This window comes from Benincasa hispida, chromosome 1 (genome assembly GCF_027475165.1).
Source record: "Benincasa hispida cultivar pf3 chromosome 1, pf3_genome.v1.1, whole genome shotgun sequence".
Lineage (NCBI taxonomy): Eukaryota > Viridiplantae > Streptophyta > Magnoliopsida > Cucurbitales > Cucurbitaceae > Benincasa > Benincasa hispida.
The window spans coordinates 2,831,426-2,857,965 of NC_143478.1; the positions used below are offsets into that span (position 1 = coordinate 2,831,426).

At 29.4% G+C, this 26,540-nt stretch overlaps 3 protein-coding genes across 3 annotated transcripts; 1 reads left to right on the forward strand and 2 right to left on the reverse strand.

Moving 5' to 3' along the window:
• Positions 1-13,247: 13,247 nt before the first annotated feature.
• ATL4 (TOXICOS EN LEVADURA 4) lies at positions 13,248-14,630 on the forward strand. Its single transcript, XM_039024588.2, has one exon. It carries the CDS (start codon positions 13,331-13,333, stop codon positions 14,360-14,362), a length of 1,032 nt encoding a protein of 343 aa, XP_038880516.1. The 5' UTR covers positions 13,248-13,330; the 3' UTR covers positions 14,363-14,630.
• A 3,935-nt stretch (positions 14,631-18,565) lies between these two features.
• LOC120072076 (10 kDa chaperonin 1, chloroplastic-like) lies at positions 18,566-21,707 on the reverse strand. Its single transcript, XM_039024497.2, has 7 exons — positions 21,418-21,707; positions 21,241-21,302; positions 21,049-21,099; positions 20,860-20,925; positions 20,714-20,767; positions 20,217-20,246; positions 18,566-18,886 (listed from the first exon to the last, which is right to left on the reverse strand). Exons 1-7 carry the CDS (start codon positions 21,506-21,508, stop codon positions 18,818-18,820), a joined length of 423 nt encoding a protein of 140 aa, XP_038880425.1. The 5' UTR covers positions 21,509-21,707; the 3' UTR covers positions 18,566-18,817.
• Positions 21,708-22,508: 801 nt separating this feature from the next.
• On the reverse strand, positions 22,509-26,180 carry LOC120068164 (TRIGALACTOSYLDIACYLGLYCEROL-like protein). The gene is made up of 5 exons (XM_039019873.2): positions 25,712-26,180; positions 24,433-24,682; positions 23,569-23,956; positions 23,116-23,420; positions 22,509-22,963 (listed from the first exon to the last, which is right to left on the reverse strand). The coding sequence occupies exons 1-5, from the start codon at positions 25,981-25,983 to the stop codon at positions 22,766-22,768; spliced, it is 1,413 nt and encodes a 470-aa protein (XP_038875801.1). The 5' UTR covers positions 25,984-26,180; the 3' UTR covers positions 22,509-22,765.
• Positions 26,181-26,540: the final 360 nt, after the last annotated feature.

A 26,540-nucleotide genomic window follows, 5' to 3' on the forward strand; every position in this document is an offset into this window, starting at 1 on the left:
AACCAATTCCTCTTCAAAGACAATTTTCCTTATGTTATCTTCCCCCTCAAACTCAACATTCTCAAGGAATCTAGCATTTCCTGTCTCAAACAATGATCTAGAAGTGGGTTCATAAAACTTGAAACCCCGAGAGTGCTCAGAATACCCAACAAAATAGCAACTAATAGTTATTGAGTCCAGTTTTCTTTCATTAGGCCTATATGGCCTAGCCTCAACTGGGCAATCCCATATGTGAAGATGCCTAATACTATGCTTCTTTCCTGTCCACAACTCATAAGGGGTTTTGGCTATTGCTTTACTAGGTACCCCATTAAGGATATATGTTACCGTCTTTAGTGCCTCATTCCAAAGGGATTCTGGTAGAGAAGAATGACTAATCATACTTTTTACCATATCCTTAAGTGTTCTATTTCGCCTTTCCACTACACCATTCATGTTGGGTTTGCCCGGCATAGTGTATTGCGGGACGATTCCACATTCATCTAGGTATTTGGCAAAGGGCCCTGGACGTTGTTTACCTGATCCACCATATCTACCGTAATATTCACCACCACGATCAGATTTGACAGCCATTCTGAAAAGATAGGCCAAGTATATGGACAGTATTGGTATTAACCGATTTAACTGGGGATCTTAAACCCACCTTGACAGATTCGATCAATGAAAGATGTACCATCATCGAATATTGTTTGTTTCTCTTATGTTCATGAGATCTCCACAATTGACATCAGCACCACATCATAATTAGTCAATAATTTCAATTGACGATTTTTAATTGGGATTTTCATACTCTAATCTAAATCAATTTCTTTATTCATGAATGCAATTATTTAGATACAGTTTTTAACAGTCCAGTCCTCACTTTCTAAACTGATATTTTGGGTCTAGAACAAGAAAAAAGTATCGTTACAAGATTTTTGGTAAGTTCAAAAGCGATTTAGATGGTTTTTTCAATTGTAGTATATTTATTTTTAAGTTTAATGTATTTGTTGGGCATAGTTTGGAGGGTGTATTTGTAGGTCACATAAATATATCATCGTAAGTATCGCCAAAAACTTTCAAAAGACCTTTTATGATACAAAACTTTCATCTAAGTATATTTTTTTCTCTGCATGTTTCTTTTATCATACATCTTTATTTTCTCTTAAAACGTCTCCCCTTTTTTAAATCATCAAATCATATTGTTATATTTTTTTTCAAATATCAAAACTACACAATTTTTTTCAAATATCATTTTATTTATTTGTTATGATTTCTTTAATCTTTTTTCAACTTATTTTATGTTTTTGCATTTTGATTTTTTAATTAGTTTGAAAATTTTATACAATCAGATATCATATGTTTTAATTAGTTTGAAAATTTTAGAGCGAAGAAAGACAGACCATTCACATTTAAAGTAGTAGAGGTAGAGGAAATTATGGTTGCGATGATAGATTAAGAGGCAATGATTTTATTCACGACAACACCATTGTTAGGAGTTGAGGTCGGCGACGGAGTCTGTGTCGGAGGAGTTGAGATAGAAGAAGATGGAAATGGAGTGATCACTATTGGCTTCAAAGGAGCAATAAATGAAGCCGGTGGAGAAAGAGCCGAAGTCAAAGTTGATAGTGAAGTATTGATGGAAGGAGAGGGAGCCACGTCTGACGGAGTAAAGGATAAAGATCGAATTCAAATCGGAGGTGTCGTCACTGTTGGTGGAGGAGCCAATTTTGGAGAGGAAAATGGTGGCAACTTGGTTGAAGAAAAGGTCGGTGCGGTGCCTGGAGCATGGCCAACCGATGGTCTCTAGGTGTTTATTTTAATTACAGTATAATTACGAATATTTCTTAATAAGTCAATTGCGATCTCATTTATATGGCTGCGATAGTTTAGACTTTTATAAATTCGTTTATTTTTTATTTTTAATTCGTTTTGCCATTTTACAAATGAAATTTTTATTTATTATTTTTACAAATGAAAAATTAAAATATGTCCTTCTTCTTGTTAGTCCTTTCTCTTGTGGGACTTTTAGGCTTAGGGATGCTAAATATTGCACAGGTTTTGCGTCGCCTTAAAATTTTTTAAGGTTAAATTATACCAAATTCCTCCACTTTGGAGTAAAATAAATATTTTTACTCTTGGATGTTACCATTTGTTCTAATAAATATTCTTGAGAGTTTTATTTATTTATTTATTTAAATAAAATGAAAATTAACATGGCGGATATTGTATATAAATAGTAAGACATACTTGACATCGTTTGTAACATCATTCATGTAAATTAACAAGAGCGACAATAGGCAAAAAAATAATTTGGTAGTAGATAATATCACATGCACCTTCTAATTTATGTATAATACATCAATATCATGTCAATTTTCATAATTTAATATATTTTTAAAAGCTTAGTCATCGCGTGTGTGTATGTATATATGTGTCTACATATATATATATTATTTCTTCAATGGATTTTATATAGCCACTGAGATTAAAAAATTGATCATACGTACATTTAATAATGGTAAAGTGACTTTGTGACAGGAGTTCGAACCTTCGAATCTATGATTATGATCCTTTTACAGGGAAATCTAGTATGGTCGATGAAGCGACTATGAAGTTATGTATGAGTTGTTTGTTTTGTTTTACTTTATTTTAGATATCACTTTTAAAAGATTGTTGGTGGTTAGTATCATAGTATTTTTTTTTTTTCTCTTCAACGTTTCATTTTAAGTCATTTTAGGTCTATAGTAAGTTACGATGAATTAGGTCATGTGAAGTTAGTAGATTTTTAATGTAATGGATAGGCATGTATGTTTTATCAAATTAAAGTGGTTGTCTAACTTAATTAATAAAATGTATATTGACATCATCGTATAATTGTATGATATAAAATTCGATTATATTTGAATATCTTCTTTAAAGTTACATATTTTCGTCCTAGACTAAATCTATTTTTTAAAAGAAAGTCAATTTTTTTAAGAGGAAAAAAGGAAAACAATAATTCCAAACATAAAACAATTGAGAAAAGACAAAAAATTAAAAAACCACTTTTCATCTCTCAACTTTCGTAATCTCTAAATTTTAGTTTATAGCGATTTAGTTTTAATATTTTCAATTTTATAACAATTAGTCCTTAAATTTCAATAGGCAACAATTTGATCTTTGTCCTTTTTAAATTTGTAACAATTTAATTTATGAGTAAAAAAATCATCAAAATTAGAGGTGGGCTAAAAGGGTTTGTTTTTCTCCTTAAAAAACATTGAAAAAGCCTTCAAATTTAGGTCAATTGTGATTTAGAGAGAGAGAGTTAAAAGCATTTAGTTGCATGGTGGTGGGTTAGTTTGACCATTAAATTGTGTGGGCAATGGGCATCAAATTTGAGTTGGTGGAGCAATTGCAAATTTTGGTGAGGGAGAAAAATGACCAAACTCATATTAAATTGATCAGACTTTTGCAACTAAGGACATATGTTAGAGCATAGGGGAACTGTCTACATCATGCTATATATATCTTTTGTAACAACCAATTGGTATTGGTATAATATCTACAAGGTTTTATTAGATTTTGACACGTGGCATATCATTTGAAGAAACAAATTTTGTTGATAGGTGAGTTTCGTTTGGTTGACGGGTGAATCGAGTTTCACTAGTCGATTAGAATTTCAATGTCATGTTCACGTGTCTAAATACATCAACGATACTCCGACTTTGTTGTTTGTAAATTTTAATTAACAAGTCTTTTAGGATTTATTTCTTTAAAAAAAAATAAATAAATAAACATGTGTAGAGTATTTTGTACGGTTAACTTTATGAAAATGACACCATAAATAATTAAATTGATGAAAATCAAGAAGAATACTACAATTTAAAGGGGAATCAAAATTTTACCCTTGAGAATTTTTCATGTGTATTAATTTTTATTTTTAATTTTTAATTCATCAAGCAGTATCTTAATATTAAATAAGTGTTACAATTTGAATCTACATATGGTACAAATTAAGATTAATCAAATTTTCAGAGAAAAGCGTCGTAAAACGAAAATTTTATTGAAATCTATGGATTTTAGTACAATTAATTTATTATGATTAATTTATTCAAAAGTTAATTTGAGAAAAGTTTGATTATATTGAGATGAGTTGGTTGATGAAGATTTTTATATTATTTTTTTAATTAGTTAATGAACATTAAAATGATGATATTTGAACCATCGATCGTAAATTATTTATGACAATCGTGATAGTTGACAGCTCAATTAGATGAAATAAATTTAGAATGAATATTTACAAAATAAATTTAGAATCAAAGGTTAATTATTAAAAAAAAAAAAAATAGAATCACTTGGGTGAACTCCCATTCTACTTATCTCCAATATGATAAACCATGATTTTGGTGAACTAATGGATAATGTTGGTTTTGACTATTAAACCCAAATTTTTTAGTGATTAGGTAAGAAAATGTTTGAAATAGAAAAGTTCCCATATCTTTAATTCTCCAAATTATATGGAATTTTCTAATTACCTTTTTCACTATTTTATTTTGCTTTCATTCCAAACAATTAAAATTTAATAAGATGTTTGACTTTTCAATTCAGTTTATACAATCAATAAATGAAAAACATGAAGATAAATTAGGTATCTAAATTTGCCATAAAATTGAATACTCTTTAGTTTTATCATTGTGAAAATTTATAATTTTGTCCCAAATATGTTTTTTTTCCCAAATCATATCCATTTATATAAGTTTCAATTTCATAGTTTATGTTTAAATTTTGTGTTTTTTTGTTTTCTATTTAAAAAAAATAATACTTCATTTTAAATATTATATGATTTTATTTATAAATATGTTTATGTATATATATACTAGTGACTTACCACGTACGATGCATGTGTTATGTTTGGTTGACCGACACCATATAGCTTCTTATATTTATGTTGAAAATAATCATATAAAATATGGTTGATGATGTCATTTTTTAGTACAATAGAGATGGTGGATTCCCCATAAGTGCTTAGTTGTTAAAATAGGTTTATTTCGATTGAACTAAATTCATTTGACATGTGTTTAATGGTACTTGTTTCATACAATTTACTAACTCGAAATTAAAGTTCACAAAATCTCGTGATTTCTTCATGTGTGTTTGTATATATCTAGATTGAGATCTCCGATAAATATTTGAATTGTGAGGGTGATGGATTAATAGATGTAAGATTGAGAAACTTGATATAATGTCATACAAAATTGATAATTTGCAACATTGCACGACCTTTAAAAACCATTAACCTTTCTTTCATGTACCTTAAATTAGAACTTCAAATTAAAGAAGAATTACTCAATTTTAACTCAATAGAAATCATACAATATACGACTACTTTGAACACTTATTTTTTATGTTTATGAGAATTTGTTTAAGGCTACGACTATATTTTTATTGCAAAAATAAAAAAGCAAAATTTTTTATTTTAGTAAAATAAAAATTGGTGACCTTGTAATTTTTAATCATCACATCACATTCCCACGATTTTGTTCAATTTTTTTTTTTTATATATATATATATATATTAATGCAATTAGATAAAACCTTAAACTAAATATGAAATACATTTATTTCAAATATATATAGAGAGAGTTGTCTTATTTCAAATTTAATTAAACCGTGCACTTAAAACTTATATGAGATTAAAATTGACATTATAGTAATAAAATTAAAATATAGAGGACAATATATAGTAAATAAAATAAAATAAAATGTTATGGTTTTTTTATAAGTTATATATTATAGATAAATTTAGATTTATAGATTCGTGATTAGGAATTCTATGTTATATATATAAGTAAATGCAAAAGTTTATTATACTATTTTATATAAATAAAATGAAACTTTGCATATCTTGATATTTTAAATTATTTAAATTACATCTAATTGAGGACGTAAACTTGTGAGATTATCACCTAGAAAAAATTATTATATATATATAAAATCACATTCTAACCTTTTTAATTTTAAATGATCTAAATTACATCAAGCAAAAACTTATGGGATTTCAAAACCTTTCATATTTTTTTCATTAAATATGCATTAATTATTTTTTTAAGAAGTAATATGTAATAGTTATTGAGTTAACTATTTATTATTGAGAAGAAATTTATATTTATGTTGACAATTAATTGTAATCCTTTTGTAAGTGACATATTTAGTATATTTTGAATTAGAATTTGAAATGAGATAAATATTCATAAATATTTTTCTAGGATTATAATATTTTAATATTTTATAGATTGGAAAAAAAACAACATACTAAATATTAAAATAACGTGCACAAACATCTTGAAATCTTTCGAGATTAATTAAAATAATATTCATAAAATCAAACTTCATATACGTGGGACAGAAGCTCCCACTTTGGTTTAATGCTTTAAAAATATTAACATCAGTATCCTCTTAAAAGCATATGCCGACATTGTCTTACCTTAAAGTGCACTTATGTTTGTGTTCAAATTTTTTACTCTTTTAACGGAAAGTTGCAAGGTCCGTTATTCTAATATCTTCTCCAAAATATAGTGATATTTTATGGTAAATGCAATTGTAAAGTTTCACAAACGATTAGAGTTCTGTTCAAATAATCTCATCGGTTAAATATACATTCGAGAACAATGAGTTGAAATTAAAACAAAAACAAAAATAAAGAAAGAAAATAGAATCCTAGAAAAATATATGAAAAAAAAGATGAAAAAAAACTGTCATTTTTATAGTAGTAGATGATAAAATGTTACGAGACTTGGTTTTTCAAAAACTTCAGAAGTTCTATAATTAATTATAATTAAAAGAAAAAGAAATCGTAAAAAACTTTTTGTATTGCTTCTCTTTATTGTTATTGATAATCAATATAATATTTATAATTAATTATCTTTTTTTAAAAAATGATATATATAAGAATTACTTATTGTAAAATTTATAATTATTTATTAATGATATATTTATAAATTTATAAATGAAATAAGTGATGAATTTATATTTTATTTAAATTATTAAATTACATTAAGAAAACGTGGGTGAGCGTTAATTAAGCATTCATTTTCTAATTTAAAAGTAGATAATTTAATAAGAGTGAAATTATTGGTAGAATTAATTGCAAGTGTCATAGCATGTAAATTTCAAAATTGATAAACGAGCAAAATAGTTTAAATTTATTTTTTTTTTCTAAGATTGCTCATTTTTAGTATATTACACATATATATTTTTTGAAAAGTTCTTTTTTTTTTTTTTTTTACCTAATTTGATAGATTATACCAATTTTAACCCTAAATGTTTAACTCCACCAATTTAAACCTTAAAGACTGATTGGTTGTATGCATTTTAATCCAAAACATTAAACTTCATCCATTTGTATCTCCAACTTAGATAATTGTATTAAATTTGATAAAATATGTCAAGTTTGATAAATCAGACAAAGTTTTAAGATCAAAATTGATTTTTTTTCTACTAGCAATAATTTATAAACATTACCTCTGACTTAAATTTTGTAAAAAATATTATATTGTACACAATTAATAGTTTCTCGAGTGATAACCATTAGTTGATAAAACATCTAATATTATTATCTTAGCAGGTAAATAATTTGATCCCCTCAAATAATTATAAAACTAAAAAGCGATCCATAAAAAACAATAAACATCATGTGAATTCATGCACGTAATTATTTTTTTTATGTCATTGATAAAAACAATAACAATTTCAAATAATTAATGTATAAATGATGAAAAGTAGAATGTTAGTATATATATTTGTGTTTTAAAAAATGTTACTAATAAATCTCAAAACTTTGGTTTAATAAATGATTTTTTTTTTTTAGTGTCGTGAGAGTTTTCGAATATTTAAAAGTACTAAGAGGTTTCCCAATTCTTAATTTTGTATAGAATTCATATTTTAATTAACTTTTAAATTTGATTGATCTTGATAGTACGAACATTATGCCAGTCGAGCTATGCTCTTGTTGGCACAAATTTCCTAATTTTTTAGTTAAAAAAATACAAATTTATTGAGGTGAAACTCTACCAGTTTCAAGTTCAAGAAAAACGAGAGAATTTTTAGAAATTTAAAAAATTTTGGTTTTTTTTCCTCGAAAATATTAGTAAAAAGTAGATAGAAATTTAAGATATTTAGATGTGGAAGTAATATTTATAGGCATAATTTTCAAAAATTAAAAATAAAAAAAATTAAATAGTTACCAAATTAGGTTTTGGTCTTTAGTTTTTTTTATCAAACAAGTCGTTTCTCAAAAATGATAAACTGAAATAGAAAACAGTAAATGATAACATTATCAAATGCCCTTAGTTTTTTAAAATTAAGCTTATAAACACCTTTCCACTTCTAAATTTATTGTTTTGTTATCTACTTTGTACCAATGTTTTCAAAACTAAACCAATATCTAAAACAAAAAAGTACATTTTAAAATTTATTTTTGTTTTTTAAATCTAGTTAAGAATTTAACTATTGTACATTATAAAATTACAAATCACCATAAGAAATTGAAAGAAAATAGTTTAAATGAGTATAATTCAACTGACATGAAGTGTCATCAATCTCAAAATCAAAAGTTCGATTTTTTATTTGAGTGAAATAGTATTTAAGAACTTATGTTACACAATTCTCAAAGTTTTCAATTAGATATATGATTAAATGAAATAATTTTTTAAGAAAGTTAAGACAGAATTAATAAAAGAAACAAAGAATATAAATATAAAAGAAAAGAAAAGAAATGAGAGAGAAGAGATAGTAATATAGTTTAAGGTGAGAAAAGGTAGACATGCGAGGAGTGGCGATGAAGCAATGAAATGCACAGAATCCCAAGTGCGTCGAAATAGGAAACAAAACAACATTTTTGATCTGTCAAAATTCCATTTTTTTTTTCTTTTCTTTTTATTTTCAACACAAGTAATGATGAGTTTGTGGATTATTTTTTTCACTAAATTAACATAATGGGATTCAATACTTTATTGTTATTTATTTATTTATTTTTATTTATATATAATTAATCATTTTCTTAAGTCTTCAATTCATGCATCACCGCTCCATCATATCATATAATATACATATTCACATTAAGTAGTTTAAAAAATTCCATAACTCGAAAAATTCGATCGACTCAACTTAATCGGTATGATTTACATCGTGAGAGAAGTAAAATATTATTTTCTTCATCGTACTCATAGTATTAAATTTTCATCGATATGTCGATATTTCTATATTTCCATAAGTTCAATATTAAGAAGAATCCATGAAACATAAAAAATAAAAATAAAAAATAAAAAAATACTAATGTAAATATATTATATATAATAGACGTATTAACTTGTTTAAAAATTATGTAATATTGATTTACTAATTTAAATTTATTTTTTTAATTTTTTGTTTTTATAATTTTTCAAGATATATCCATAGAAATCGATATTTCCATTGGAACTTTCGTAAAATTAATATCTCGATATTTTTTTTTTTTTTTTATCAAAATTTATATTTTAAAACTTGGTTGTATGGTGGATTTCATTATATTTTAACTTGTATGTTTTTAACTAAGTCTAATCTCTATTATTTTAATTATTCTTAAATTTGTGTCCCTATTTTTTTTTTTTTTTTTTTTTGCAAATTTTAAATTTAATTCTTCAGACTACTTTTTTAAAATTAACTAAATAATAATAATATTTTTATGCATGAAATTTCTATGAAAGGTTCCGAATAAAAATATACTGATATTATATTCATGGGTCTTTTAAGTTATTTGGAATCAATGGATATTGTATCAGAAATACTTATTATTTTAAAAACAATATTTTCATTTGTACGTCAAAATTGCTAAATTAGTAAATTACCATTTTTTATATATATTCCACAAAAACCAACCGGTGAGAAGGGTCCTAGGTGAAAAACCATGAAAATAGTATGATATATAAATTCATTAATTTTGAATGTAAGAGTGTTAGAAAATATTCACTGTGCTTATTTATTTTGAAAAAATTTATTTCTACTTTTGAGTTTTGAAAATTGTTTTAAAGATGTTATTAGATTTTTTCCATTCGTGTGACACTTAATATGTAAAAATTAAAAGATACGCATGACATCATACACAATATCTTTCATATAAATTCGTTGAATTGATGTTAAAAAAAAAAAAAAAATCTAACAATACATAAAGTCATATACACTTTCTAATTTGTATACATTATCTTCATCTTCCATAGATAAACAAAATCATATACACTTTCTAATTTTTATACATTAGTTGCGGCATTTTTAAAAAAAAACATAAAATCTCAAATTTCGTAAAAATGAAACATTACGTCATGTAGAGGCATAATTAAAAAGGGGTTTTCAAAAATAGAAAAATAAGAGAAACCATTTACATAAAATAACAAAATTTTAATATTCTTTTATAGAGGTCGATAGAGACGGATAGAAGTTTATTAATATCTATCATAGAAATAGTTGCCACTGATAAACGCCAATAAAAATCTATAAGTGTCTATAGTTTTTTTTTTTTTTTTGTTATTTATGTAATAATTTAATATTTTTTTCTATTTGTAAAAAATTTTCTAATTAAAACATACTCCAAGATTCAAAATTTTTGGTATAATTTAACCAAAATATTCATGAAATACAGCCTATGAACGTAAAAAAAAAAAAAAGAATCATTCAATATATTACTCTTTCTAATAATGATATCAGAATGGAACTCCGATTTACAAAAGATCTGAGCTCACACACACACAAAAAAAATGTTTAGAAAAAAATCATCATACTGCTTCAATTTGGATTTGAATCATTTGATTGATTGGTTGATTACATTCTTAATAATAGGATTAAATTTATTAATATTTTCCTATCAATGCGCTAAATCTATATTTAGAAACTATATTAAAATAAAATAAATTAATTAAGAAACTATTGGATGCGGGCATGTGTATGGTACGAGGTTCTAACCGTCCACGTGTCAAATGATCAAGTGGGGTGATGATTGAATCAGATAATGGAGAGTGTGGGACCCACTAAAAGGATGTGGGCCCCATCCGATTTGTGCACCAGACCCACGGCCACGGCTGCATTTACACTTCTCACCCACATTTTATTAAATTATTATATATAAATATAATGTACGTTGGCAGGTGTGAAATTAAATTAACCATATTAAATGCCACACCTCCAAATATACCCATAATAATAATAATAAATTTTTTATTATATCATTTTTAGTCTCCAAACTTTCGTTTGTGACGATTAAATCTCTATACTTTCAATGTTGTGACGGTTTAATTTCTAAACTTTAATACATAACAATTTGATCTTTGTACTTTTAAATTTGTAACAATTTAGTTCTTAAAAACTTTATTATTTTATGATGTAGATTTTGTATTATATACAAATATCGAGTCTCTAATTTGTTTATCGGCTTATTTATACAAAAAAATTTATTAAATCCCAACACTAATTTTTATGATAGGGACTACATCGTTACAAATTTTAAAGTACAATAACTAAGTTATTACAGATTGAAATTCATTACTAAATTGTTACAAAATTAAAAGTACAGGGACTAAATCGTTACAAATCAATATTTACGGACTAAATTATTATATTATGAAAGTTTATGGACGAGAAATTATTTTTAACCTAAAAACCTTTAGTATTAGAAACGTATTCTCATAAAAAAATAAACGTACAAGTATTTTAGCCCACGTGTAATTAATTAAAATTATAGGAGGTATTAATAATGAAAATTATAGTAGTTTAACACAACTTCTGTAAAAAGTCGATATTTTTAGTTTTTTTTTAATAATATAAATATATTTTTAAAGGTTACTTTTGATTATCTAGCTAAACATTATAACAACTTTGAAAAATACACTCAATAGACTACTTCTTGTCCACTCAATAATATTCCAAACTCATCTTAGTATATATCTAATAATCAACTTGAGAGTTAGATATATAAATACATTTTTAATTAATTTGAGAACAATTGAATTATATGATATTTATAAATAGTTTAAAATAATATTTTAATCATAAATCTATTTTATGGAGTACTAAGTTTGAATCTCTTATCTCATATGTGATAGTAAGAATGTAAAAACTAATATACTATTATAATTTGATTCGATCTTGATTAAATTTGTATGAAAATTGGTACTTTATGTTCACTGTTTATATATATATATATATATATATATGCCTCTCCATGCTTGTTTCATTTTAGGGTCTATACCTCTCAATGCATCAATCAAGTATGTTGAAATTAATTATTCAATTAAATTAATGACAGAGAAAGTTCTTATGTTTATTAACTTGATCTCTCAACGTATGGTTACGACTCTAAAAGTAAAATCCAAACATATCTAATAAAGACCAAAACATGTTACTTTATAGAATATAGAGTTTGAACTCTCACACTATATTGTACATAAATAAAATAAAATATTTCTTCAAATTATAAAATCGTGTAAACAAAAAATTAACATTAAATTTCAAAACTTTAAACGACTTCAAAATATATGAGATAATTACAACTAGACCAAATTAAATAACAAAATTGTAGCGTTAGAGAATGTTTTATTGATATATGTAATATCAGGAAGCCAATTACACGAATTAAAAGGTTCCAAAATGAGACTATAACAATCTCTATATAAATAAATAAATAATATTCTACTTCTTACTATTGAAATACCCATCAATAAGTTGCTATATTCGTTAAGATGTTGATAAAATAACCGTCGATATCCATAAATGGGAGACATTTATCACATATTAATCTTAATATTATTAACTAACTTAATTTGAAAGTAAAATTAATTTTGTTTATTTAATAAAACAACTTAATTACTGATTTAAATAAATGGTATAAATTTATTCATTTACAAAAATACAAAAAAAATAAAATTGAAATTATGAATTATCCTATGAGAGGAAAGATTTAGGAAAGAAACATTTTAGAAATGTTATTAAGAAAAGATAAGTAGTAATAATTTCCCTCCGACACACTCTCAGCTAAGCTTTGGACTCCGTATTGTTGTAATATATATTAGTATATATATATATATATATTTTCCTTTGCCAAAAAAGTAAAAATAAATAAATAAATAAAAGAAAATTACGTTACGTGTTGCTTGCCTTTCTCAATCCATTTATCACGTGCGTCTCACGTGTCTTCCACCAACTGAAATTCTCTCTCTTCCTTCCCTCAACTTAATGAAACCAAGAGACTGCCCAAAAAAACTGACCGCTCATTTACACCATTTACACTCTTTCCCTCTCCTCCATATTTTTTCCTCTCTCTCTCTAAAACTAGCAAATTTACTGCAATGGCATCTCCGCCGCCGCCACCATTGCCGGACGATTTTGGAGGCTCTGTCATTGATTATGTTTCATCTTCTCCTCCTCTTCCTCCGACACCGGCCGCGAGTCACTCTTCTTCGCTGAAGAATCTGAGTCCGAGCATCTTAATCATTCTTACGATTCTCGCTTTTACCGCTTTTGCTTCGGTCATTCTCTGCCTTGTTCTTCGGTACCTTAACCGGCGTTGTCTTCTCCGCCTCTCTGCTGTGCCGGGATCGTCATCGTCGTCGGCTGTTTCTAGTCGCCGCATCATTCCGGCAGAGCAAAATGCGGTTCGATGTACTAATTCCTTTTCTCCGATCGAAACCCTTCCTCTGTTTTCTTTCTCCTCCGTCACGCGCCGTTCTTCCACTGCTGCCGCCGATTGTGCTGTTTGTTTGTCGAAATTTGAGGCGGAAGATCAGCTTCGTCTTCTTCCGCTTTGTTGTCATGCTTTTCATGCTCAATGCGTCGATACTTGGCTTCAATCGAATCAGAGTTGTCCTCTTTGTCGCTCTGCTATTTTCGCCTCCGAATCTGATGTAATGAAGGCATCTATGGCTTCCTACGCGGCCGAAGGTCGCGCCGGAGACAGTTTTAGGCTCGAGATTGGCAGTATTAGCCGCAGGCAGGCTCCTTCTGACTCTGGTGAAGGAAGGCGATCCTATTCGATAGGATCATTCGAATATTTCGTGGAAGAAGATTCAGAAGTTAACTTCACTAATGCTCACCGGAGGAGCGTCTCTGATAAGGAGGACGTTGAAGCTCCTGTATCAGCTGCATCGGTAGAGCGAAGCCTAGCGGCGGAAGTGGGCTCCGGAAGAAATTGGCTGAAGGACTACGTGGATAGACTCTCCAATTCGGTATCATCTCGTGCACTGTCTTTCCGAGGCTCCGGCAGATTCTTCACCGGAAGTAGTCGACGGAGTGAGGTGACCATCGGCGGAGAATGGGAACAAGAGAACAGCCGCGTCGGCGAGGAAATAAGCGAGCTATTCCGATGGTTTTCAGGAGTATAATCGTAATTACATATAATTAACCCTAAACTCTACACGGCAGAGGATTTGCAATTTTTGGAAATTGGGTAATGGCCGGCCGATGGTACGCAAAATTTTCTTTTGCCTTATTGAACACGGACGGTCAAGATTCCTCTTCTTTTTGATCCTTTTGATTATGTCAACGGCTGAGATTAAAGCTGGTAATCCTGTGAATATATAATTTCACGATTTTACACCAAAATATTATTTTGTTGGCATTTAATCAAAAAGCTGAAAAAGATTGCTGAGATTTTTCTGTTCCTTCTTTCCTACAACCTCGTTTTGGCTTGGATTAAAGTAAATAAAAGTTTCCCATCGTGGCATTGAAGCTAATAAACTCATATTTTTAAAAAATATATATATTCCGTTCCCTATTTATTTATTTATTTTTCAAGTTTATATGAACTTATGTTGCAATTATTCATGAATTTTTACTGTATTATAAACGAATTATGGTGTAAAATCTTGTTGATATGTAATGAATGATTTTGTGGGAATCATTGCTTTGCTTGTTTGTTGAAATTGTTAGCCAAAAAAAGAAAAGAAAAGAAGGAAAAAATAGGAAAGTGAATTGCTGAAAATAAAGAGGCCAAGATTATAGGTGCCTCTCGAGCTTTCTGAGATTCTTGCTACTTGTAAGAGGTAAACAAAATCTCTCTCTCTCTCTCTCTTTCTTTCTTTGGGTTTTGATTTATTTCTCCATTGTTTTTCTTTTTGAGAATGTGCCCTGTTTGTTATGATGAATTATAGGTCTTATTTGTGAATACAAGAAGACTCATTGTTCTTGTTTCTTAACAAATAGGAATATTCTTCAGGCTACTTTTTTCATGGAAAAAGAATTTTAGTTTCTTTAATTTTCTAAAAGAAAAAACTGTCCATCAAATACTTTAAACATATATTATCAAATGTTGTAAAATAGTTTTTAATTGGTTAAATTACAAGAAGTTTATAAAATGTTTGGTAGGTTTATGAACTACCAATTTTGTATTTGATAAGTGACCGATCTATTTTATTTAAATTTTATGTCTAATAAACCCCCAAGTTCAAAACTAAATTGACTAAATTTGTAATTTTAAAAATTTACCGTTTCTAATCCTATGACATTTCATGTTTCTAGATCTAAGTAGGAGATTTGAAATCTATACTTGCCACTTAATAAAAGAAAATTGAAAGTTCTTTTATTGAGAAAAAGGGGAAGAATAATTTTAACCTATTATAATAATTATTATGGGTTGTATGTTGTCAATTAAATTAAATTTGTTGACCAACATGAAACTTATATTTGAGGTTAGATATTCGATTCATCATCTCACATATTGTTAAAAAAAAAAAAAAAAAAAAAAATCAGCATTGTAGAAATTTCTCTCTCGATATAATTCCAAAAGAAATTAATTAGAAGTAGAAAATAAACCAAGTACATTATTCGAATAATGAATAAAGTAAAAATATGTATTATATTATATGGTTGACAAATTTGATGTCAATGGGGGAGTTTGGTTGAAAGCAGAAAGTAAAATAGAAGTCACATCTCATCCACTTATTCTGCTATAAGCCATGTGAGATTGGGTTTCCAAATTTCCTAATGGGAAATGGCCTTCTTACATTAAAAAAGAATAAAGAAGTTTTCATATGGTGTTTGATTGGATTTGGAAATTTCTAATTTGTGAAAACAAACAGGTCACACAATCAAATGAAATGTTTTTTTTTTTGGGAACACAAATTTTATTGTTTATTAAAGCAAAATAATAATAATAATAATAATAATAATAAGTGGGAAAATGAATGTTTGGTGACTGGTTTTTTAGAAGTTAAAGGGGGAAAAAGTAGTTGAATTGGGACAGTTAGTTTGGATTTGGAAAACAATACAAGCTGGCTACCTGTTTTTCCTCTGCAAATACCACAGCTTCCAATTTCCTGTTTTTCTGTCTCTCCCTCTTATTTATAATCCCAAAAATGGAGTTTCTATTCTCAACAATTATAATATATCCCCATTCCTTTAAAAAAAAAAAAAAAAAAAACCCTAAAGTTGAAAGAACATTTGTGCAATCTAGAAGTTTGAAATTCATGCAAATTTAGACCTCGTTGGATAATAATTTCATTTTTGAAAATTAAGTCTATTTCCTCCTTTTTTTTTTTTAACAATAATTTACATATTTATTAAGTACAATGGTTGAATCCTTAACCAAATTCTAAAAAGAAAACAAAATTTCAAAAACTACATTTTTTTAGTTTTCAATTTTTGGTTAGTTTCTTAAGCTACTAGTAAAAAGTAAATAATAATAAAGAAATTTATTAGTAAAAATAGTGTCTATAAGTTTAATTTTCAAAAACAAAAAACAAAAAACAAAAAACCAAATATTACTAAATGGGACTTTAATTTTCTAAATTAGTTTTTCTTTTCAATGATTAATAACATAAAATTAGTGATTTTTTTTTTTTAAAACATCATTTTTTTTAAATGCACGTCTTTTTCCAGCACACTTCAACTACAAAAAATAATAATAATAGTAATAACAATAATAATAATAAATAAATAAATACATAAATCAACGATGCATCTAAAGATATATATATATATATATAATTTCATCTAAATTCTAAACTTGTTTTTGGTATTCCAAAACCTACGATAAAATAGAATAATAGGAGAAACAAAAGAATATATTTTAGAATGTAGGACCCAAATGCCAAGATTGGGTAATCCTATCCATTAGATGAATTTGAATACGTTGAAAAGGATGACTAAATACCTCCAGAAATGGTACCGGTATCAGTGACGTCATCTTTCCGGTGGTTGTGTTTGCTCCAGCAGTCACAATTATCCAATCACATTTTGACAAATTTATAAGTAAAGTTGCAGATGTTTAAATTCATAATTAGGGATGTTTGTGAATCAAGTATAATTGAGGTTATTATTATTATTATTCTTTTTAGATAGGACCATTATCCAATAATGTATATAGAACCAAAAAAAAAAAAAAAAGGAAATGAAAAGGAGGTTGTATGATGAACAAATCCACATGCAAATAAAGTAATTAAGTCAATTGGGGGAATTTCGTATATATTATAAATAAGGAACCACGCAAATTATAAACCACATAACTAACATTAAGAATTTGTTAGATCTGAGAGATTTGACTTGGATTTTGTTAATCGTTTTACACAACCACATGAATCATGGTTTTGATCTTTTGTATTTGAAAAGTTCTAAAATAAAATTACCTGCCTAATCACATTACTTTTTTCGATCAAATCATTACTAAAAGGATAGACTTTTATGAAGAACAAACAAAAATTAAAGGGGGGTTTTGACTGATGATTTTGAGAGGTAAAAGACTTTTACTATACAACTATTTTGTATTTTGTTTTTAATTTTCTGTTTTAAAAACTTAAGCTTACATACACTTTAAAAAAAAAATGATTTATGATTTTTCTTTTTTTCGAAAATTAAACCTATAGATATTCCTTGAACCTTTAAATTTCTTACTTAGTAATCTATTTTTTTTTACCAATAATTTAAAAAATCAAGAAAAAGTTTGTTTTTGTTTTTAAAATTTAACTAATAATTCAATTATCGTACTTAAGAAATATGAAAATCATTCTAAAAAATAGAGAGGGCTTAGTTTTTAAAAACAAAAAACAAAATGGTTATCAAACGAAGCCTTAATTGTTAGGTTAAATTATTATCAAACATAGGGACTATGTATGAAGTCTTATCAAATCATAAGAACTAAATTCTAACTTTTAGAACCATAGGAACTAAACTCTAGCTTCTTCCAAATCATAGAGACCAAATTCGTAACTTAACCTTATTATTATTACTTAATTTTTAAATTATACAAAGAAATAAATTTTATTCATTTATTTTTTATTTTTTATGAAAGAAAACTATCATAACCAAAATTAAAGAGAGACATTAGCCCCTATAAAAGTAGGGTCATAGGACATGATCCCTACAAATTGAAATTAAAGAACCCACATGAGAAATAAGGTTTATTGAGTCATGTTACTTAGGTGTGGTGAGATTCAACCACCAAAATTTATAGAGCTATGAGATTAGCAAACTATTCATAAATCAATAGTAGACTCAACTTCATAAACCTAGACTATACAAACTTTAACCTATATAGACAGTTTGAAAGTTACATTTCAAAAAGGTTTTATATTTTCTAGGATGGAAAAATGTAAAAGAAATATTTGCATAACTATTTCATTCTTGTTTTTCTTTCAAGGTTGAGTAATTTTTTTAAAAATAATATTAGGTATTCTTCCTAATGAGAATAACTAACATCTTTATACAAGTCACACAGATCAATAAAAACATAAATGAATTTCAGATAATGCAGAAGCAATAAGCAAATGACAATCAGGAAAGAGAACTGATCTGAGTGAAAACAATTGATGTGAATCTGCATTGTAGTGTTGGAGGAAGCTTGTCTACTCAACCACAGCTAACAAATCACCAGCTTTACAGAAGCAGTGCTTAGCATCTGTGCCCAAATCCACCTGAACAAACCACCACCACCAACATTCACAATCAATCTATTACAACATATTATATAATTGAGGGGGGATTCATCATCAAAATATTGAATGTGTTCGCCAATCTGAACATAACTCGCAATCACCATCCTAGAGGTTGATGGTTTCATATTTACATATATTGGTTGTGTTCAAATATACATTTGTTTGTCACATGCGTAACAATGAATAACAAAGTTATAACTGTGCTACCAACAATTCTAACTACTTAGCAGTCTTTTAAGAAGCCCACCCGAGTGGTATGTGCCTAAGCACAAGGCGCAAGACTTGAGCTTGGGATTCTTTCATTATTATTAAAAAAATAGTAATAATTAGGATTTTTCCTTCTTCATTCATTTGAAAAAAACAAAATCAAATTTACCAAGTCTAAATGTAATTTTGTTTGTGTTCAGGGTTTTTTTTTGTCTACTTCAATTACGTTTTCTTCTTTATGCAGTAATTTTATATACAATGAGCTAAAAAAAGAGCCCACACTTTTTTTTTTTTTTTTTTTTGCGCGTTACGGTTAAGCTCCGGAAGACTGTAGCCCTTTATTGTGCCTTGATTTTTTTAAAAAAAACTACGTAAAGTAAAATTAAGAGGCTATGATGTTTTCATCCCATGATTTAACATGTTAGAAACCACATTAAATTCATTGTTTTCGTTTCGGAATCCGAAATGAAGAGAAGTAGAACATGTATGCAGGGAAAGCAGAAAATTGAACATGAATAGACTTCATGACATGAGTGGGAGGGTCAGCTAACATACACGATACAAGTTAGAAGATAAAAGTTCCAAGGATGCATAGCCAAAAGTAGCCAGCTTGACAAACATTTTTCCTAGAAACATATCTAGTACTTATGGCCCTGCAGCTAGAGTCTTGATATATTTTTCTAACGAGGCACTAATGACCATCTTACATCAATCGCATATACAATAAGAATGACAGTATTCAGCGAAATACTTGATATCCCCAAGAAATTAGCTTATAGGCAAAATGCTAAACATTAGAAACTTATGCCATAAATATAATTTTAGTATATTCAAAGTTGTAAGGATGTAATTGTTTAGGACAATTGTTCAAACGTTAAAATAAAAGTATGTAATTCAAACCTTTCCTCTAACCAGTTGAGCTATGTCAATTTTTTGACACCCTTAATAATCAAAGATATATGGTTAAAAACCTACATCTGCCTGCATTCTTAATTGCAGCACAGTTGTAGTAACCAATATATAATTGTGAAGGAAAATTGGACCATACAATTGATAGAATATTGAAGCCAATAAGATAACTCCACCAAACTAAACAACTTACCTCATAAGCATTCATGTCGGATAAAAGAACCTGCAAGGTAGTAGACATTTGCTCCTCTTAGACAAAAACAAATCCCAAAAGTTTGCATGATAATAAGAGTGGATTTAGCACGATTTTGGAAAATAAATAATGTTCTAAGCTAACTAGCCAAATAGCTAAAAAAACATGTTTAGGGCATTTGGATTGCGAGAAAAAAGTGTTTTTCAAAAAACTCATTTATGGTTGCTAAATGCTCTATATTTTTTTTTTTTAAATGACTTATTTTTTAAATTAAACACTTGAAAATGCATTCCAAATACAAAGCTACTTAGCTGCAAGAGTTTTTGAAAATTTTAAAAGCGCTACAAAAACCATTTAAAAGTACAATCTAAAAGTGCTTATTAAAAAAACTGCTTCCCTTAATAAAAGCACTAACAACTCACCATTACTTGAGAAAAACCAAATTTATGGAACAAAATTACAGCTTGAAAATTAGCTAAATTAAAATCCTCAATTACCTTCTTTCCAGGTGCAATATCATTTCCTCCAACGTCTGTTCCAACGGATAGAATCTGACAAAAACATAATATGGATTATCAAACACATTCTGTCACAGGAATAAATACAGAGAAAATTGCAACTGTAGTAGAAGGATTTTCCTCACCTCTCCCACAAGATATCGCTCAAATTTGACAGCTGATTTAGGCAGCAAAACTCCACCAGCTGATTTCTGCCGCAGTATAAAATATGTCAAATTTTTGGAACTTGTTACAGTTTTCAATCCATCAAACAACTTCTACGAGTTACAGAATTCGAAACATTCATTCGCCATTTTTGTTGAGCGTAAGCTTACCTCAGGAAGCTCCTCAAGACGGACGAGAACTCTATCAGCTTGAGGAACCACCTGAAATCCACAAGCATAAAAGAATGTCAAGAATAAGAATGGAAATCAAGTCCACGAGTTCAATAACACATAAGAAAGAAAGGACGGAAAAAAAATCTCAAAACGCAGAAGAGATTTCGGGAGAAAAAGAGAGAAAATTACTTTCGCAGGCTCCAATTTCTTAGAAATTGCGCTGACTTTCAAAGTGCTACTTCGCAATCCTCCTATCCAAAACTCAAGAAGAAAAATCATCCAGAAATTCAGAAGACGGACTGCGACAGAAATTGATCGAGAAAAGAAAATGCAACAATCTATCAATGGAGTTACTCCTCAGCTTACCGATTATTAGTCGCCGTGCAGATACGGAAGGTGAATTAGGCCTGTTGATAGAGAGTTTTGGCACTGTGACGAACGTAGACGCCATCGCCATGAATCTAGACGAAGAAGCAAAGCTCTGAGTGAATCGAATGAGGTGAGCGGGAGAAACGTTTTCGCGAGGTAAGAGAAATTCTAGAGCCTTCTTAATTCTAACGAACTATAAATTAGAAGTGAGGACCAAAAGCTGAAGTGGCAGACTGTTAGGTTCAACCTAAGGTCATATTGGTACGAGTATTTTTGGAGTTCTAAAAAGTAAAACGTGTCTTGTTAAGAGTGGACAATATTATACTATTTTAGAGATCGATCGAGTTTTTGATGTCCTCATCGATACAACGAGATTTTGTAGTTTTGCTTTGATGTTAATATTCATATGCCAAACCGAGCATAATTTAATTAGCATACCAGTGTCTTAGTAATAAAAAAGTATGTGGTTTGAATCTCATATCCTTAATTGTACTTTAAAAAAATAAATCATAAGCTATGAAATTGTAGTATTAAGAAGTCAATAATTAGAAATGGACAATTTGAGAAAGATTTTGTAGTTCGAGTTTATATATAATTTAGTTATTATATATTTATTTATATCTCGGGATAAATTTCTAATTGAGATAAATTTATACAAAAAGTAAAAAATGTCAAAAGTGTTTGAAAATTCACTTTATTTATATATATTTATTTATACTGTATTTAAAATGTAAGGGAATAAAATTGATCAAAATGTAAAACTCATAATAAGATGGTCGAAAATGAGATGAGATTGTATGTATCATACAGCGAAAAAGTATCAATGTCTGAATATCGGTCGAGAATAGATTACTCGAACGAATGTGATGAAGAACATGGATGGTATAAAGTGGTAAATTGCCTGTTTTGCATGTTAATACTCGAACGAACAAAATAATAAAGGAAATGTCCAATTTCGAGAGGATTTGACGTGACTCCGAGCAAACGACATGTTGATTCATCCATTTCTGCAGCTGCAATGCAGAAAGATGCCTTTACTATTGAATTATGAAACTGATCCTGATGGAATGAAGATTCAAAGAGAAGACTAGGAACAAAGAACAGCCCAACTTTTTGCTGCAAGTTCAATAATTTCAGATGCCCATATTTTTTGAGCAACTAATGTGTGACATAAACAAGTACAGCACTAGTATATTCTACATCTGCAAGAGTTGTGCAACACTAAATAAATGGGAAGAAAGGGCTCATCAAGTGCTAAACTAACTCTATATAAGCCGATTTCATTGTCAAAAGGCAAGAATTGAACGCATCAACCGAACTCTAACCGAAATTAATGATGTCAAAGTCAAAACTCAAACAGGCGCAACTCGACCATTCCTTCTTTCCTTTGGGGAGAATACCAGAAAACAGCTTTGCCTGATTGAAGAAGCCTAAATGAATAATTTAAGCTGTATATTGTGTTCTCGATATGGGGACCGTGCTTGCCAGAGGCAGAATCGAGCATAAGCCTGGAATCTACACGGAAGACAATCGGACCAGCGACCTGCAGATAACATTTCTTCTTAACATCATTCATGTCTTTTGAAGCGTGGTTTAAATAAATGAACTCTTATCTTGAGTTTTAGTTTGTGAACTGATATTTTCTATATGAATAGGGACCCGAACTGGTATCACAAAGCTAAAAGATACTTTTACCTGTTGTTGAAAGACCAAATTGAGTCTGGGGGAAGATTTTGATCTCTCAAGATCATCAACAGATTTCTTGAAACCACGAAAAACTCTTTTGGCAAACCCTGAAGCTGATGAAATATCTAAACGAGCATCTATCCTCGTAAGGTCACCAAATTGTTTTTTAAATCTCCCATGTTGGAAAGTATAGCAAATCGAACCAAAAAGATCAGCATTCAATGGACTTCTTTTCTTATGGCCCATAGTTAAGTTTCCATCTCCATTGGACCCAGCCGTGTCGTTGCCTCCAAACCAAGAGCTAAAAGTGCCACCTGATGTGCAAACACTAGATATGAAACAAGCAAGCTATGATGTGTATTTTGAAATAACGCTTTTGAATTGTCGTGCATGTAGAGGGTCAGAGAGGAGTAGGACACACGCATATAGTGGAAACCAAAATTTAGAAAGCGGTAGACCAACCGATGATTCCAGATATGGCAGCATGAGGTTCTTTAAGGCGCACGTCATATGATGGCTTCCAATACCATTCCCTCTTGTCTGTCTTCTCTATCAAGTCTTGCTTCCTTTCTTTTACCCTCCAAAGGTACCTGTTCTTTTCAAAAGAGAATGCAGCCTTTGCACATAATCCAGGCATAAGAGCAAGAGGTGGATCATTGCTATTGGTAGAATTAAGAGCACGGGGAATGCCACCATTCTTATGCAACCCAACTCGGTATCGCAACCCAGATTCGGACTTAAGAGATGAAAGATCCAAAGATATAGACTCGGGCACATCCCAATACTGACCTTTATGATCAATAAAGAGCTCTGGCCAAGCCGCATCCACGTTTATATCATGATGAGGAAGCTGCAGACAAAGGTGGCAAGCAATAAGGTTTCTGAATACAATTAAAGGAAAATAAAGCAAGCAAAAAATTTTCACTGAATTGAAGTAGCAATATAATTCAATCTTTTGCAGTCAGGCAAAATAAGTGTCTGCTATGGAACGATATAATCCTTAAAATGTTTCAAATGCTAAATATAATGCTGACTTTAAAAAAACAATAATTTGAAGCTTAAGAATTTTAGGACATGTAGCTTACCCAGCAAATATAAAATGTAAACACCAAAATGAGTATGACTCAACTGGCATAGTATTTGTACTATTAACCTAAGTTCAATTCTCCCAGGCCACATATTGTCAAAAAAAAAAAAAAAAGGTAAAATGCATACCAAATATCAGCCCTTCATAATTTTTATTATTTAAAGAACCTGATGAAAAGCATCTCTCTCTCTTTTCCTATAGTTATCATTTAATGTAACTTAGATGACTACACTGGTCACCTTGTGGTAAAACATCGCTTTGTGGCGACACCCTTTCCTCTCACCATGCGCTTCTGTGCTGACATATACAGATGAAAATGGATTAGGAGAAAACTGAGAGCATAGTCCATACGTATAGAGTGACTTGTCCAGAAACTGTCTAGCAACATCTTTCAAGACAGGGAGCTCAAGGCTGTCCGCAGCAGAAAGTTCAGCTTTTATAGAAGATATCAGTTTCTTTGGACGAAATTGGCCAATCAGTCCAACCCACCTAGAAGTGTAAAGATTCCATAAGATAATACATCTGAAATTTGCGAAATCGATTGCAAATGAAATCTAAACAATGTCAGAGGTAAATAGTCATGTTGGACTTTTTTCCTTCAAAAAAAAATTTGTTTAGACGAATGAGAAAGCCAAAATTTCAATTCTCTGTGAAAATACCAATGCTGAAACCAGAAGGACATGTGATTGAAGGCCACAATTAGTGGATGTATGTCCTAAGAAACATTTCGAGAATGAAGGACTTAAATTGTAAGTTATCATTGGTGTGACCAAATTATAAAGCTAAGGTGAAGTTAGGAAAACAAAACTTAGGTCTGCATAGAAACAGGGTAATATCTAAGGTATGGTTTTGGTTTTGGTAAGTGAAATATGGTAGTTTGGAATAGAGAAGAACACTCTCCAATGATCCCTAACCCCTTTCTTCATGAGTAACATTGGGTTCTGTCAGTATGTTCATCATGAGTTGATAATCTGATAGTAGAATAATGTTTGTAAATATGTAAGCAACTTAATTGTGATGGAACAAAGTATAAATAATTAAACGACAAAATTAAGCCTTGTTTGATAACCATTAGGCCTATAATGCCAAGAAAATTTCAAAGAAGCAAACAAGATAAAATATACACTAGAAGTATGGAACTGAATTAGGGTGTAACATTACTAATTGAAAACTGCAAGTAAATTTAAGCACTGAAAACACCAGGAATCAACATTATCAATGACGGGCCCCCGAAAAAAAAAAAAACGCTGTAGCAGGTGATAAAAGAACTGTTAAAGTATAAAGAAATAACCTACCCTAACCAAGGAACATACGATCACAAAGCTCAAATATCTAAACAAACACCAAAAGATTCAATGAGGCTAAGTTCATTTCTGAATTTCGATAAGTTTTTCCTGTAGTTGATTATTACAATAGCAAATGCAACTACTTTTCCCTATGATTTTCAGAGGAGTCAAACAATCGACATTATCGCTAACCAAAGAGATGGGGAAGAAGCCATTGCTAATTGCTACTCACCAATCAGCCGCGGGCAACCTAAACAAGAGCGACTGAAGAGAAAAGGAACCTAACTCCTTCTGTGAAGAGGGAGAGTATGAAGGAATAATTCCGAGAGGAAATCCATTGCCGAGGAGGGAGATTTGCTGAATCCGCAGGCTACGGCTGGCTCGAGCTCCATCGAGGGGAAATGGTTCACCGGGTACGGCCTTGGCGGTTCCGGCGAGGGTTTGAGGGGAAGAAATGTTCAAATCCCAGAAGGCGGAATCCATGGCGGTCCTGAGGTACGCCATTGATGCCTTTCTTAGAAGCTCGGAAAGAATAGGGTCGCAGGCTGGCTATGGGTTTAGCTTCTCCCCTTATCCGTTGCTGTCTCTTGCATTTTTGGAAGTTTTCTTGCCAGTGTCTACCGTTTTTAATTTCTCGGAGGGTTTTTCTTCGACTTTCTTTTTCTTTTTCCTTTTTTTTTTTCCTCTAATACATAGAGTTTGGCATATGCTTTTAGTTCCTTGTCTCCAAAAAAAAAAAAAAAAAAAAAAAAACTTTTATTTCCTATGTATATATATCGATTTAACCCTCCAATAGTTTAAAATTTTAAGATGCGATTGACCTTCTTAATTAACGTGATTGATATTTATTAAAAATAAGACTATGATTAAAAAGATTCGAATTAAGGCGTAATTATGTACAAGATTGATATTTATTAAAGATAAGACTACGACTAAAAAGATTCGAATTAAGGCGTAATTAGTTACATGTACATTTGCATGTCAATTAAACTATGTTGTTTTAGCTTTTTTATTATTTTTATTATTATTAAAACAAATAAACTTTTTCGGGTGAACATGTA